Source organism: Seriola aureovittata, chromosome 2, assembly GCF_021018895.1.
Source record: "Seriola aureovittata isolate HTS-2021-v1 ecotype China chromosome 2, ASM2101889v1, whole genome shotgun sequence".
NCBI classification, from domain to species: domain Eukaryota; kingdom Metazoa; phylum Chordata; class Actinopteri; order Carangiformes; family Carangidae; genus Seriola; species Seriola aureovittata.
This window is the reverse complement of record NC_079365.1, coordinates 23,227,037-23,242,921: the sequence shown is the minus strand read 5'-3', so window position 1 is coordinate 23,242,921 and position 15,885 is coordinate 23,227,037. Positions and strand designations below refer to the sequence as shown.

General features: G+C 42.8%; 2 protein-coding genes across 3 annotated transcripts; one reads left to right on the top strand and one right to left on the bottom strand.

Annotated features, from left to right (window-relative positions):
- Positions 1-2,860: 2,860 nt before the first annotated feature.
- dhrs3b (dehydrogenase/reductase (SDR family) member 3b) lies at positions 2,861-11,091 on the bottom strand. The gene is made up of 6 exons (XM_056405064.1): positions 10,515-11,091; positions 5,815-5,958; positions 5,370-5,489; positions 4,664-4,902; positions 3,467-3,592; positions 2,861-3,350 (listed from the first exon to the last, which is right to left on the bottom strand). Exons 1-6 carry the CDS (start codon positions 10,707-10,709, stop codon positions 3,266-3,268), a joined length of 909 nt encoding a protein of 302 aa, XP_056261039.1. The 5' UTR covers positions 10,710-11,091; the 3' UTR covers positions 2,861-3,265.
- Positions 11,092-11,243: 152 nt separating this feature from the next.
- Positions 11,244-15,846, top strand: aadacl4 (arylacetamide deacetylase-like 4). 2 transcript variants are annotated; one of them, XM_056405052.1, is made up of 5 exons: positions 11,244-11,377; positions 13,333-13,457; positions 13,840-14,065; positions 14,806-14,869; positions 14,993-15,846. In XM_056405052.1, the coding sequence occupies exons 2-5, from the start codon at positions 13,374-13,376 to the stop codon at positions 15,774-15,776; spliced, it is 1,158 nt and encodes a 385-aa protein (XP_056261027.1). In that variant the 5' UTR covers positions 11,244-11,377; positions 13,333-13,373; the 3' UTR covers positions 15,777-15,846. The 2 variants fall into 2 exon arrangements, with proteins under 2 accessions (XP_056261027.1, XP_056261019.1); XM_056405044.1 differs by lacking the exon at positions 11,244-11,377 and having other exon boundaries at positions 13,251-13,457.
- The last annotated feature ends 39 nt before the right edge of the window (positions 15,847-15,885 follow it).

Sequence of the window (15,885 nt, the reverse complement as noted above, 5' to 3'; positions counted from 1 at the left end):
CATACAGTAGATTTGACTTGTCTTTGAAGTTGACAGTCACATTTTACTTATTGACTCTTCAGTGTGAGCTGGTTTCATAATCTTTTAGCATATCTGTATCTGCATCTATTGCTGCACATATTCTAGACCATATTGAGAGTACTGGGTTCATGATTAACCTCACAGCAAGGATGGAAACTTTGCACTGGGTTGCATTTTTTCCTGAATCTTGCTCTTTGCTCTGATCTAAATATACTGGTTACATTCTGAGGGAGGAACAATCAGAATATCTAAGAAGCCAGCAAGAGTGACATTTCTGTGGCCTGTTTTCTGTTGTGACAAGTCAACATTTTAACCAGACTATCTATTTCGTGTGAGAAAGCAGAGCACTTTTTTTGTCAAATAACATTAGCTGCCATTTTATGTGGTGTAAAAAAAGGGTGTTGAGACCTTTAGTACAGACAGATGATCATCTTACCATGTGATCACACAGGGAAGTAACAAGGTGGTGGCAGCTCAAAAAGATGCATTTGATATTGTTTCATTTGAAAAAGCCTTCTATTGTTTTTCAAGTCCAGCCACTGTTTGAGTTGATTTGTATCTGTATGTTTTCCTAATTCAAACATGGACAGTCTAGACGTCATAAAGAGGTTTAGTTTGTTAAAAAAAAACAAAAAAGCCTCCAACACAATCTCTGCACGAGGTTAAGAAAAGAGTAACCGAGTGTGGTATTTTCATTTTTACTACAGCCCTCTCTTTCACAGTGATAAACCTCATGGTGGTCAGATTTAAACATTAATGGCTTCAGATTCACTGTCTGCCATGGTTGATGTGAAAAGCAGCACAAAGCCTCCTCAACCCTATTAGCTATTTTATTGCAGCTCATGATCCCCTGTGTGTTCTTGTAGAGCCGTATAACCTGAACTTTTCATTTTTCCATTTAAGGTTTTTTCTCATCTTTATTTGTGGCCCTCATGTGGTGGACAGCTGACTAATCTCGAAATTGCAGGTGTCACACACATAACTGCAAGGTCAGCAGCTTCTTATTGAGACAGCTTTGGGTGGTACACATACTGATCATTCAGTCACTTAATGACTAATCTGTCTTGTTGTGTAACTCAGTTTCCATACTAGGCAAAAAAAAAAAAAAAAGAAAAAAGAGAGAAAATATTGCAAGTACTCCTTGACAAACAAAAACAAACACACCACACTATAGCAGGACGCCACAATTAAGTACCGACACCATAACCCTAAGGTAGGAAAGGCACTGACCTGTTCCAAGTTTAGCAACACTGATCAATACAATAACCTTTAAAAATTTGATCTGATTCTACAGGAATTCTGAGGAGCAAAGGCACATGCACTTTTTAGGGTGAGGCACTGACTACATGCATGGTGGTAAACAGCTGTAAAAATGCTCTTGGCTCAGAAGTGAGTTTCCCCCCCATTAACCATTATTAATCAGCAATATCAAGTAAACATGCACACAGTTATTTTTGTGTTTCTCAATTTAACAGTCTACACATCTAAATTGTTAGATCTATACTAAAATAACTTGAGAACAGTGGAAAGACACAGCTGCCTTTAGGTCTATGCCACGGACACAGTTAAGTGCGCAAGGTGCTGCTGTGTCCCCAAGCATATTTCACTCAGAGGGAGAAATCAATATTTTGGGAAATGCACTTACTTCAGCCTATTTTGCTGAGAGATCAATAGCATTGGCAGTATCTCTAAAGGTAAGGAAGACTTTTGTTATGTTTGGACAAAACCAGGCTAAGCCATTTCCCCCTGCTTTCAAGTCTTTATGCTAAGCTAAGCTAAGCTAATCGGCTGCTGGCAGTAGCATCATATTTACTGCAGAGACGTGAGGTTGGTATTAATATCCTCTTCCAACTCTCAGCGAGGAAGCTAATAAGCGCATTTTCCCCAAGCTATTCATACAGTGGTTCTGTTGTTGATTACAGGTACAGGCTTTCATTCAGCTAACATGAGATGACAGTGTTGAATTTGTCATGGGTACAGACCATTGTTTGATTTCACTTTATATTTTATTTTTTGCTTTGACAATCTTTGGTAAGTCATCTACTAAACTTGGCTCTTCCCGGTTTCATGACACGCTTTTTCTAAATAATATCCTCAATCAAAAGGTAATTGTGAGACTGGCGTTGATAAATCTCATCCACTCTGAGTTTCCACAGTTCTTTTCCTCTGTTTTGAGCTAAAGCCTTGGAACACGCTCATATTCATATGCAATAAGGCGAAAGAGGCTCCATATTGTCTCCTTTTTTTTTTCTTCTGGAATACGCCTCTGGGGTTTCGCTAATGCAAATCACATTTATGTGATCCACTACCTCAAATGTGTAGCAGTTGCAGACATTAGAAGAATAAGATTGTACGAGCCAAGCTGACAAAACCAAATTTGATATATTATCTTCATAACAGACAATAGAATAGCTTGCTTTTCTCATAGTTTACTCTTAAGTTTCATAATCAAGGTCTTGATGACTCCTGTCTTTCCAGGGCTCAGTAAATACAACAGTCTCTGCCTGTCCGTGTCCACTGGATGGGGGTTGGATCACTCTGGATGTGAGGAGGTCCTGACCAATTTATTTTGAGTTCATTATGTTTATGGAGAATTACACCATCCCCCTGCACCATTTTCTGACAGCAGAGAACAAACAAGAATACACATGCCCCCCCCCCCCCCAAGCATGTGTTCTATGTTTTGACAACATCGTCTGTCACAGTCACTGATCTCATGCTTGGAATAAATCAAAGGTGTTATCACACTGCCATGGGAGTCAAAACCCAGCCACAAAACAATGCGTACCTCCCAAGCGTTCACTTTTTCTATTTTCGTCATGCACAAAGAAACACAGTGTCTCTAAAACTCCATTTTATTACCTTGTTTTGATTCAAAGACACATTAAAAGGCGGATAAAAAAAAAAGAAGTGTAAAAACAGACTAAAAGTGTCACAAAAAAAACTCCCAGAATAACTACTGGTACAGACCTATGCATGGCTTCTGTTCAATGTGAGAATGGCATTCAGTCCTCCATACTATACAGATACGCACTCACACATACAAATGGGACCAGGGTGTATCCTGCAGCTTATCAATTAATTCTACCTGCAGAGGCAACTCTCCCCCTCGTGAATGTCCCCTAAGTATTTTTCTTCACACTATCATGGGGCCTCCTCCACTTGCAGATGTCTTAAGGTCCATATTCCCTTCATCATACCCCAGAGATGTTGAGGTCGCTCTCACATTCTGTGAAATCCAGGTTCATGTCCTCCCTTTGAACGTGTTCATGCAGGTATAACTCCCAGAAAACTTGTGGATTTCTTCAAGTGCAACTTGTGGCATGAAGCTAAAAAAAAGACCAAGGATGGAATGTTAAGTGTGAGGTATAATTTATGGTGCTGAAAACAAGACCAAAATAAACCCCCCCCCCCCCCCCCCAAAAAAAAAGAGTGAACTGTTTACCTTTTTAGAATGACAAGGGCGTGCATAGTCCATGGCAGGTAGAGGAAGGCCTTGTCAGCTCTGACTGCATCCACAGTTCTCTGGGCCACTACCTCAGGTTTGAGAGGAGGAAAGAGCTGGGGAAACCTACAGGAGAAAAGGTGATGGTCATTCCGATTAAATTAAGAATGCATTTTCACGTTGTATCCACTTCTCATCACAAACCCTTTTCATTTGAAATACCAAGTGCAAACAAAGCCTGCTTCAGCTAGCTATATGTGCTTTTTATGGCAGCAGAGTGAACGAATTACACAGCAGATAAACTGTTGATGGAAGCTGCCAAATTGCACATTTCCACAAGCTATTACACAACAATGTGAAAGGTTGAGTGTACTCATACACGTGTACAAGAGCCCATTGTGTCATAGATGCTAAACACCTCAGACAGTTCAGCAGTACTGGAAAGGTCCAAAACATCAAGTTTCAGTGTCATCAATGAAGGCCCAAGACAGCCACTAGGGGGCAGACAGACTGACGATAAATGAGTGAATAACTTGATGCTGTGTAGATGACGTGTGTTCCTTTTTTAGGTCTTTGATGAGCTACTATTTTGACTACTGTTTGATTAAGGGCAAGTTGAGCAAGAACATTCTTAGTCACAATAATATCATGGGAGAGAATCTGCAAAGAGCTGGAGGGTTGCGCAAAGTCATGAACTCACACTTTGGAGGTTCCCAGCTTTGTGACAGTCTTTTATTTTATTGTGATCTGCTAGGGTGTAGCTCATTGCAGAGGCAAAATCAGGGGACGCCAATCCCTCCAGTAGACGTCAAGCTATTTGTGATTATGTCTAGATGAAAAGTCAGAGGATCATCTAATTAATTTATCCTGTTGCAACCTTGAATATCTGCAACATATTTCACTGCAATCCATCCAATAGTCGTTAAGATATTTCACTCTGAAACACAGACGTCAACCATGTGGCTAGAGGAAAAGCCAGAGGATGCTCTAAGTCAGTAGGATTCATCCTGTAGGGACCATGAATCTGTAGATTACAGCAACCAACCCAACAGTCAGCGATATTTCAGTCTGAAGCAGTGGTGAACTGACTGACAATCGGACAAATATTAACATAGAGCCTAGAACCATGCTGCTAGCAAGGCTAAGAGAAAAAATAGATTGCACTCTTTAAATTCCCACTACGAGGTTCATTCTCACCTGACTCTCATGCCCTGGAACATCTCTGTATTAGTGTGGAAGGGAAGCACTGTGGTGCAGCCGACGCCAGGACAGTCCAGCAGGCCCAGTGTCAGGCTTTCCATGAAGGCCAGCGATGACGCCTTGGAGGTGCAGTAATCTATGGCCCCAGGGATGGGAGACTGGGACAGGATGGAGTTTATGCATACTACATGGCCGTGCTGCAGCTCCAGCATTCGGGGCAGGAAAGCTTTTGTTGTCTGAGATGAGGGAAGAAAATAAAAAAATGGAGAATGAAGAGGAGAGTAAAGACAAGGTGGAAGGAGGAGTGGTAAAAGAGGGTGGAATACATTCAATAGAGTAAAAAAAAAAGAAGAGCAGACAAGATAAACAGGCCCACACTGTAACCACAGATTAAATTTCCATTTCCATTTAGTTGATAATTGCATTTCTGCCTGCTTATAACATAGTCTTTTGATCTCCATTCAAAATAAAAAATGCCATGAATTTCAAAACCCCTCTGATGTTTCAGGGGCTGAGAGGCAATTTGGAAATACCCTACTTAACCTGCCATAATAGCAGTCTTGACTGACAAGTCTGGGGTTGCCTACTATATATACTGTCATGCTATAATCAAAATATGAAAATGGTGAGGATAATCTGCAAGGAGGAATTCCCCTACATCTGCATGTGAACTGGCTCTGCTCTACATTTCTGAAAGTCTTACCCAGAACTGTCCCATGGTGTTGATATGTTGAGATTTCAGAAGGGCGTCGTCATCGCTGTCCATCAGACTTTTGCCGTGGACTACAGCTGCGTTGTTCACTAATATCGTAACATCTCCCACCTGAGATTAAAAAAGAATAAACAATCAGGAGAGGAAAAAAAAGAACTCTGTCAGATGTCTTGTGCATTTTCTGTCTGCTTTCATGAGATGATACAGTTGCGCTGCACCAGAGCTGTCAGCAATATTCCCCGCTCTTAGTCAGATATTTCAGATGAAGTGTAATCTATACACCAGATGGGAGACAGAGCAGCTCAGAGCCAATATACATAGAGAGGAGACAGAGAGGCATCCCAGGGAGATATTTTATGATGTGTTTCACTGTGTGTAAAAGACATTTGTCTTTGTTCAAGTCGAAAATATCTTTATAGATATTAAGCTGGTGTACCTTTTCTCTAACCACCTTGGCTTGCTTGTAAACTTCCTCCCGATTGGCCACATCGCACAGGAAGTAATGGCACTCTGTTCCTGAGAGAGAGATCTCTTCAGCTGTTTCTTTGAGGCACTTTTCAGTCCGGCCCCACAAGATCACCTAGCACAAAAATAACATTTCCACAGGTTAGAAAGAAACAGAGAATGTTCTGAATTGAATCTGTAACGAGCTCAGAAGCAGAATGAGGTGAACTGTTGCTTATAAATGGAACAAAAAGAGTTGTTTTTTTTTGTTTTTTTACAGTCAGTCATCAACAAAACATTACGTGTGTTTTGTGTAATTTTTCTGGCAATGAGACCTGGAGATCTTTGCACAGCAATGCTCTTTTCATTCAGAGAACAGAGAGGCCATTTTCACTCTAACAAATAGTTTTCTAGCAAGATTAAAGGCTTGGGGGGTTGCTGTGTGAATGAATTGTCTCTTCATCCACCCGGAGACTAAATGAAGGCTGGTCATTTGAGCAGGGAACATGGGGTTGGACGGGAGGGGTGGAGGGGCGGGTGGGGAGGTGGGGCTAGTGATTGGGCAATTAGATCTGTCAGTCTCTGGGGTCAGGGAAAGGTAATGAAATCAGGGGGTGAGCCCTCCTCATCTCTCAAACACAAATTCTCAAAGAGATTACACGGCCTGTTGGGCAGATGAGCCCCGTCATTTCTGGTCAGGGAGTCTGAAAACAGTGCGTGTGTGAAGTGCTGAGGACGCCAGTGTGGGATTTGGCCGGTCGCCCGTGACCAAGGTTAATATTTGAGCAAAAAGTCCTCTGGAAAGTGATCTTGTGTATCTGAGAGACAGAGAGACTGCATGAGCGCATGCATACAACACACACACACACACACACACACACACACACACACACACACACACACACACACACACACACACACACACACACACACAAAAGAAGGCATGTCTGTCTGTTAGCCAGTGGATCATCAGAGTCATTCCCATTGTTTTAATACCAATGTTTATGTGTAACCATGAAGCCAGTCAATGGGCAGGATGGATTTACAGTGATATATTAGTCTTGACATGAAAGACATGTAAAAATGAGTGAACATAGAAAAGTACATATGATCATGTAGCATACTCTACTATGCTTTTCTACCTTTGGATGATATATAACCCCAGCCCTTACAATGGCTGACACTCTTCATAGCAGTACCAGCAAGCATGTAGGGCTTTAGCATGTTTCCCATTGAAGGGATCCATCGCAACAAATGATCACAAAATGTTCTCAGCATTTGTCTAGGGTCAAACATAACACGCTGGCAAATACAGTACGTTCATTTGCATAGCCACAATTCCTTAAAAAGTAACACATTACTGTGCTGCAATTGGTTCTAAGGCAGTTTTCGTGGCTCAATAAGTATCCAATGGCAATAGTGGCAGAAGCAAACCAAACACAGAAATATTGACAGTGTTAAGCTCGAGGGACATCAAAGATTACTGACTGGAATGTGTTCTTTATTTCTTTATCAGATCTGGAGCAATAAGTATTTGGCTTCCACTGTGAACGGTCCTTGTTTGAGTTGCTTGTGATTGTTTTTTTTTTTTCGTTTTTGTTTGCTTCATTTGCAAACCCATTTAAGTAATCAGTGAAGGCAGACAGGTCTTGATAAATAACTGAAAGCTTTTAATAGGATTTGAGCCTTACAAACAAAGCTGACAGCTCTCATTAAAAGTCAGCACTCAAACTGTGCTCTCCTGTTAAAATGTTATTCAATTCATTAGGTTTATCACCCGTCACAACACACAAGACCCTCAGAACAAACAAGCACTGGCCAAATTGCTATGTGGATAGAAACGGTAAGAAAACTGTTTTTAATTGACCTTGCACAAGCCCCCCCTCGCTATCAGTGATAAACCAGTGATTGTTCTAACTAGGCATGCCTAACAAGACTTAACGTCAACACATGTTGCAAGTAAAAGCCCTCTGATCAACAAATTAATGTTGCAAAGCTTGAAACAAGACCTTGAAAGGTAGAGAGAGAAAGAGAGAGAGAGCAGATGCCACTCAATACTGGCTGAGGTGTACATCTCCGTGTCCCCAGTAGCTCCAGCTGAATTACAGTGATACTCTATCTCTCAGGCCTGAATGTATGGGTGGGTACGAACCCTCCTTTTCACACCCATTGTAAGGGCCAGCGGAGAGGCAGCACACAGAGGGGGCAGCAGGAGTTCAGGAGGCAGTCGCCTGCCGCTGTCTAATTACTGCGGAGACAGCAAGGTCAGCTGCAGGGCAATACCCAGCTGGGAGCAGTGTGCTTCCCGCCTCCACCACAACACACACACAAACCTGTTGTCAGTGTCTGCGATTGGTTCACCTTCCTCGCAGTGTAATGTTAACAACCACATAGAAATCCTTGTTTTCTGGAGTTGCTGTTATGGTGCAGAAAAATACTTGGAAAAGGAGCTTTGAAGAAATATGCTGTTTTAAGTTGTCTATTTACTGGGGATTGTTGTGAAAGCCCTTCCGCACTGCTCTGAACTTGGATGCCGTGTTTGGAAATACTTTGATTCAGGTTTATTGTTTCGGAGCTTTGTTCTGCAACGGTTCCCCCCCTAACAGCACACAAGAAGACCTGGCTCCCCTCCTGAGTCCCCGGCTCTCCATCTCGCCAAATTCTTTTATCAATGCTGTAGTTAGTCTTCCTCACACCGTGAAAACACCAAAAGCCCAAGCAGAGGGAAAAGGAAATTCCGGCTGCCAATCACAAAGGGGCTCAAACTGGGGAGAGCATAAGTTCATAGAGGTTAGCCCTATTCATAATTACCGTCCTATTTCCTTTTAGCATCTCTTTAGGCAGGGAGTAATTGTCATACACATTACCACAGGTGTTGTTTTCAAAGCCTTCACACCTTGATAATACCCAACAATGGGGTGCTGAAAAGCATGGTGACATCCTTTGTTGTGCAGCTGCAAAGTAAAGCTTTTAAAACCCACTGGTTTCTTCTTGCTCATTCCCCCGAGGAGATGGCATTGAAAGACAGAGGGAGGCAGTTAGTGTTTCATTGAGCTTTCAGCAATGTTTTCAAGCTGCTAAAATTGCGCCTTAAGAGAGCATCCAAAAATGCGAAGCGCATGTCACACATGTACAGATAATTACAACCCGCAGCTTTCAGCTGGGTGACTCAGTGCTTTCTATCGGAGAAATTACTACCATTTTCTTCCATGTGTAATGATGACTCCCATCTGAGGTGATCAAAAATAGAGCTGCTCTGCATTAACATGTTGCTGCTAGAGGTACGCCGGCAGCTCACCAGGCACTCAGCTGTGTAACGTTTTACCCAATGGATGGGTGGACAAACTGTAGCTGAAGATGATGATAGGAACAGAGATTCGCCTGGCCTGCGGTGATGAGGAGCTTGTCTATGTAGCCACTGAAGCATTGCAGGCCCAAGTGACGGCTCCTTGTCAGGGTGGTTGGGTGGGGGTCTTCTCCCTATCCACTAGGAAAGACTAAATACATTACTTATAATATGGATTTGGAATTCAAAGATTTGCAAACATGAAGGATTGGTCTATGTCTGTGGTGTAATCAGATTACTTTTGAATCCCCCGTGTTATCAAAACATGAGTAACAGCATGTAAAATTCATCTTAAGGTCCAGCTGGAGGGGGAAAAAAATCATGACGCATCATAACTTCAGTGATGTTGGAAAAATTACTTGTCATGAAATTTCTGACCTATTTTGACCCATTACCTCATAAGAATGTGTCATCTGAGTACATCAACTTCATTTTCTGTAAGAGGTTTACAGCTGCCACCTTTGTGTTAGACCAATCCAAGATAAGGCAATCTGTTCCTCCTCAACTCTTTTTTGTTGGGTTCACTTTGTTTTTGCATACACTCCATAAAAGGCATCTCATGTCCTCATGCTATGCTTGAAAACAAAACCTAATCTGGCTTTTATTAAAAAGCATCAAGGAGCCTTTTGTTGCATTGTGATATGTTGGCAGATTTTTTACGACAAGACTGCTTTAAAAAAATGGCAAGAAACTATAATGGGGTAATAGCATGGCTGTTCTGTGAATGGCTTTGAAGCTGTTTCAGTGCAGCTTTGTGCACAGAGCAACTGCCCCCCCCCCCAAAAAAAAAGAATCCCCCACCACAACCCCCCACTCCCCTAGCTCACACATACAGGCACACAGAGTCAGTGCCTTCAGCCTAAATCTTTGTATCACACACACTTTGTAGACGTCAGTCATACCAGAATCACTGCAGACCCTGGCAAAATAAATGTCAGATCAGTGCTGCGCTCTATCACATTTATCAGCCATAAGAGCCACCCAGACCTGCCCTCTGGTTGACCCATGCTGTTGTGCAATACTTGACCCAAAATTGAGGGCTGTGCCTCCAGTCTCACTGGACCAACTAGGCAACTCCGAGGTCACGACCAGTGCCTCCACGGAACATGAAAACAACACTACACTTGGGGCAAGGTGTGCAGCACAGACCGGGTTACCTGCAGCTGGAGGAGCTGGGGGATCCAGGCTTCTCCACTACTGCTGCTGGCTTTGACACAAATTAAACCCATGGCAAAAAAAAACATGCCTTGCCAAAATGACTTCAACGATTTGTTAATGCACCTCTTTTGAAAGCGTGGTAGTGACAAAGTGAGTGCAACAAGTGGTCTGTAGTGAAATGAAATTACCTTTCTGGCTCCCTGCTTGGCAAATTCTTTGGCTAGATGACGTCCGATGCCGCGTCCCCCACCGGTGATCAATACCACCTCCTTGGTCAGGTCCTTCCTTCTGCTCGGCAACAGCGAAAACAAACTTGCTCTGACTATATAATAGAACATTTGGACCGGGAAAAGAAACATACGACACGCGCTCTTCAGCTCCATCTCGGAAAGTGCTCACAGGCTGCCGACAAGTACAATGTTTACGCTGCAAGTTTACGTGCACTGCAGATATATCCTCCCACAGTGAAAGCGGTTCACAAACACGGGACTTGTGAGCTCCTGCAAGTTTATCCGCGTGCAAACAATATCATCTGCAGCCTCACAAAGTGTTGTATGAGTAATCCACAGCCGCAAAAATATGAGAAAAAGCTGAAGTGTGTGACCTCAAGGAGCTCTGACATGTTAAGTCGACATGCATCAGGATCTCGAAGTGTGTGAGTGATCAGTCATTACGTCTGTCAACCACTGGTAGAGACGCAGAAACGTGAAACACAAGTCCAGGCGACGCTCCGCGGTGTGCGCTACTAAAAGCGCAGGGCTTTGGTGTTGTGTTCCTGCACTGTCCTGTCCTGCCTTATATATCACCGCCTCTGCCCTGGCTTCGCTGCTTCCACTAGTGAAAGGACCTGGATGAACCTAAAGGGGAGGTTTGGAAGGGCATTAATCCTGATTGACATGTTAAGTGGGGATGAATATTTTTGCTCCAGTGCCCGTCTTGCCCTGAGTGCTTGCGTACTTGCCTCTTCCCCACCCCCTTCATGTGTCTACAGCAGCGCTGGTTCTCAATCTGTGGTCCGCGGCCCCCCAGTGGTCGCCCCACTGTGTCCCAGGTGTGTGCCCCATTTCCTTTTTAATTTTTTTTTTGGGGGGGGGGTTAACTGCATAATTTCATTGACTTGAACTTAACCTCGTTACATAACATAACATAACATAACACATAACAACGATGTTGCAATCACAGGTTTCACTGACAGTTATAAGTCAGTGTGAAATCAATAACAAAAATATTCTTATGTAAGAGCTTCAGATGGGGGAGAGCCCTGCTCAACTAATCCTTAGACCCCCCCCACCCCACACACACACACACACACACACACACACACACACATACACACACACACACAATTAATTAAGTAAAGCAAATAAGCAAACAAAAAATCAGCAAAGCACTAAACAAACACACAAATGAGAAACAATTGTGACAATTGTAACCACAACAGACACCACAGTGAAGTGATTATTAGGCAATCTGGGCTCAAACCTCATAATGACAAGTACATCTGCTGATGTGTCCTTGAGCCAGTTACTCTCTTGTCTTGTTTCCCAGAGTCAATTCTCTGATGCTGAAAAGCCTGCAAACAAATCTGTGGCCTCGTAATGCGGAATAAAAGTCAAGCCTAGGTGCCCCACTGTGGCATATGCAAGCTCACAAGATGTTGCATCCAGTGTTACAAGCACAGAGTTTCTGTCACCCTGAAATGTTTTTTTTTTGCTGATTTGCTGATGTGTGTCCCTGCATTTGTAGTCGCCTCATATGTGCAAAGCGACATCAGTTGTTTGAACCCAATTTGTTGTGTTAACAGTATTTTTTGAAGCAGGCTGTATCTTTCTGTGCAATTTGGGAAATAGGTCAGCACAGTCTCAGAAGCTTGTCAGGGTGACAAACAGAAAACTGCATGAATGCCTCCTAAACAAATCCTGCGAATTCATGGGCCTCAGACAAGATTCCAGTCTGTGATTTTTGGCCCTGGCACTGTGATTTTTACTGGGTATCGCTGAATGCAGGACTTTTTCAGCAACTGGGAAGGGTTTAAAGAGCAGCCTCACAATGGTTGCTTTGTGCTGGGCTCAGCTACTTAGGGAAGGCAGAGAGGCTCTCGGGGGCTGCTAAAAACTCCAAGACAGCATGACTCCAGATGCTGCCTTTATTTTGGAAATTTCTGAGATTTACAAAATGTGAACCCAAAGTCTGGCAGTTTATTGCAAAGTATTTCCAGCTGAAGTGAAATTAAATATAAGTTAGTGGATCTGTAAAAACAAGACAAAAGTCTAAAGACATACATTGCAGTGAGTTGCAAATACGTTCAGGTTGCATGCAGAATGCAAAAATGTAAATAGAGTATATTCCAGGAGGCGCTGTTTATTTATACTCATGCTATCACTGCCATCTACAGATCAGCATTGAAAGTTCAGATAAGGCTGTTCTCAGTCAGCCTTCCCTGGCAGCATCTCTCAATATCTTCTTTCCTCAGACACCAGACAATGAGAATGCCACTGTGCAGAATGCAGCTGTACGCAAGCACAGCTTTCCTCAATGCCAGGGGCAAGAAATGAAGCAGGAAAAAAAAAAAAAAAAGCACAACATCCTTCAGATATTTGTAAAAAAAAAAAAAAAAAAAATGCTTGGCTTTGAAAGGCAACTTAATGGGTACTATGGAAACGTACGAGTAATTGTACTGCTCCATTAACATAAAAATATTTTGTGCAATTTTCTGCAGTGAAACAACTTGGTTTCTTTGGGAAACATGTAATTACTTTGACTACACAACCATAAAATATGTTGAGGAATATAATTATTTTCTAGGGCAACAGGCAGCCAAACATGTCATTAAGTGAAACCAAGGTCAGAATACATTGCATGCGGATGTGGGAGGGGTGGAAAGAGGCTGAAAGCAGGTAGATAAAACATTTACTCTTAATGACTTACCTTCAGCGGAGCAGACCAGCAACACCATGGACATCGGCTGGGCAATTTTAATAATTGGCTTTGCTGCTCTTGTTGCAGCCTTCCTCCTTCTGGTAATTGGACTTGTGTACTCTGAGCTGATGAATTCAGACATTCCTCGTGGGGTTGCAAATAGTGGGAAACTGCACATGGTTCATGGCTTGTTTGTTGGCATGGCAATTGTGGTGAGTAACTACTTTATCTATGGATTTGTTAGTGCTTATTATTTTATGTTTCCTGAATGTTTTTTTTTTTTTAACTTAAATAATTATTTTATTTCTTAGTGTAAAGGAAAATGCCTCTGCTAGTGAAAGATTAAAAAAAAACTATACTCTTCTAGTGCTTTGTCAAAGATGGCTGTCCTTTCTTTGTCCTCCAGCAACTGATAAAGCTCCGATCAGAGAAACTTTAGATAAGAAATCAAGTCTAACAAAGATGCAAGAAAGGCAAGGTCGTGTGTTCCCTTACTTTGATGTTGTCATAGTAAACATGGTTTCTCTGAGAGAATAACTTTCACTTTAACATTGTCTACCACTTGAGGTAAGTCTGTGATTCCTCTCCTTCCAGGGCCGGATCCTGCATCGTCTGGGCATTTGTCACCAAGTCAGCTTTATCCGATGGTTCGTGGCCTGTTTTCTGACTTGCTTAAATCCAGTTCCTGCGGCTCTGCGAGTGAAGGACCTGACGTTTTCTGAAGTGCCAGTGCGAGTCTATGAACCCACCACTGTTTGTGACGGCTTGAGAAGAGCTCTGGTGTATTTCCATGGAGGAGGATGGGTGCTGGGCAGTATAGGTACACAATGTTCACATCATTTAAATTAAAATAAAAGCATAATATCCAATTACATTTTAATGTCCTGCATTCAAAGCTTCAATTAGTAATTATTTGAACATGTAGACCTGTTTTCCTGGGGAAAATAGAAAGTTAATCCTCTGTGGGTAAATTTTGGTGGTGGACAGGTGGTCCAGCCTTTTGCATCACAGATTGGGCCTTAAAATTACTGGTGTATTAACATTTTTTCTTTCAAAAAGAGAAATGGGTTAAGTGTGTGGCAAGTAACACACACACTTGTGGTTTATTTTTTTCCTATTACTACACTATATTTTGATATCATGCTGTATTGTGTCCAGGTGGTGTTCAAGTGTGGCTAATTTATATACTGTTGAGCAGTTTGAGCTTTAACAACTCATAACATCATTTTGAATATTTTTGAATGTTAAGTATCCATCTGAAAAGTAACCAGTAACTACAAGCCACCCAAGCAACAAGTAAAAATACAATGTTTTACTTTGGAAATGAACTACCAAATTCTACTTAAATGTACTTTCCATCTCTGAATATAAGTTAATGTTTATTGAATCTGTGAATTTCTTATATAATATGCTGTCTGAATACCAAAAAGGAGATCAGTGTAGGTAGAAAGAGAAATACAAATTGTCATGTTCTGTCTGTGATAATTCTGTTGTGGTTACCTCAACAAGACCATAACATTGTTAACTGTGATATCCTGATGTCCTGCTAATACTGAGCAGATTCTGTTGATGAAGTCTGTCGGCACATCGCCATGGAGTCTGACACCACTGTTGTTTCTGTTGGGTACGCAAACTTTTCCACAATACACAGAAATATCCAAGACCTAGTGTATTTTGTCTACCACATCGCCAGAATTCAACATATTGTGCCCCCCCCCCCCCGCGTCTTCCATCTCACCCCTCTTAGGTACCGATTAGCCCCTGAGCACAGGTACCCTGTCCAGCTGGACGATTGTGAGACAGCGACGTGTCACTTCCTGTCTGTTGCTGAGGCAGAGTTCAGCGTGGACTCTCGCAGAGTGGCAGTCGGAGGGGACAGCACTGGGGCTAACCTGGCAGCAGCACTGTGCCAAAGGCTGGCGAGGAGAGAGGACGGACATCTGCCATTCCCCTGCGCTCAGGTCCTCATCTACCCAGCCCTGCAGATGGCAGATTTCAACCTGCCCTCATACCAGCAAAATCATGCTGTGCCCATATTGTTTCGTGGCCGGATGGCGTTCTATTTCCTGCAGTACCTCAATGGGGACATGTCCGTGTGCCAAGACGTGCTGGAAGGCAACCATGTCCCCACTGAGCTCAGGCCACGCTACGAGACGTGGCTCTCCCCGTCCAACTTGCCTCCCGAGTGCCTCGCACGGGGCTTCTCTGAGCACCCAGCCCCAGAATATGATGGGGAGGTGTACCACACAATCAAAGCTGGTTTGGAACCCGAGGTCTCACCTTTACTGGCAGATGATTCGGTCATTCAGAAAACCCCGCCCGCCTTCATTCTCACCTGTGAGTATGATGTCCTGAGGGACGATGGGATACTTTACAAGAAACGGTTGCTGGACCTGAAAAAAGATGTCACTTGGCAACATGTGACAGATGGTTTTCACGGCATGATGAACTTTTTTAACCAAGGCTGGCTCACATTTCCCTCTGCACTACAGGCTGTGGATAGCGTTGTTAACTATGTGAAAACACTGTGAAGACAATAAATAGCATCATGATTGTACTTCTATCGTGTCTTACATTTTAATAAACAAAACTTGCCCTCCAGCGGCAGAGTGTTCTTCTTCATTAAAAGTGTACTGTTCA

Bases quoted from the DNA above. Each gene is read 5' to 3' on its own strand.
- dhrs3b (XM_056405064.1), bottom strand. From the start codon at position 10,709: ATGGAGCTGAAGAGCGCGTGTCGTATGTTTCTTTTCCCGGTCCAAATG. The intron at 5,959-10,514 runs GTAATTTCATTT...TTTTTGTGCTAG, and splicing joins CCAAGCAGGGAGCCAGAAAG to GTGATCTTGTGGGGCCGGAC. The intron at 4,903-5,369 runs GTAAGACTTTCA...CCCTCATCTCAG, and splicing joins ACACCATGGGACAGTTCTGG to ACAACAAAAGCTTTCCTGCC.
- aadacl4 (XM_056405044.1), top strand. From the start codon at position 13,281: ATGGACATCGGCTGGGCAATTTTAATAATTGGCTTTGCTGCTCTTGTT. The intron at 13,458-13,839 runs GTGAGTAACTAC...CTCTCCTTCCAG, and splicing joins TTGTTGGCATGGCAATTGTG to GGCCGGATCCTGCATCGTCT. The intron at 14,066-14,805 runs GTACACAATGTT...AATACTGAGCAG, and splicing joins ATGGGTGCTGGGCAGTATAG to ATTCTGTTGATGAAGTCTGT.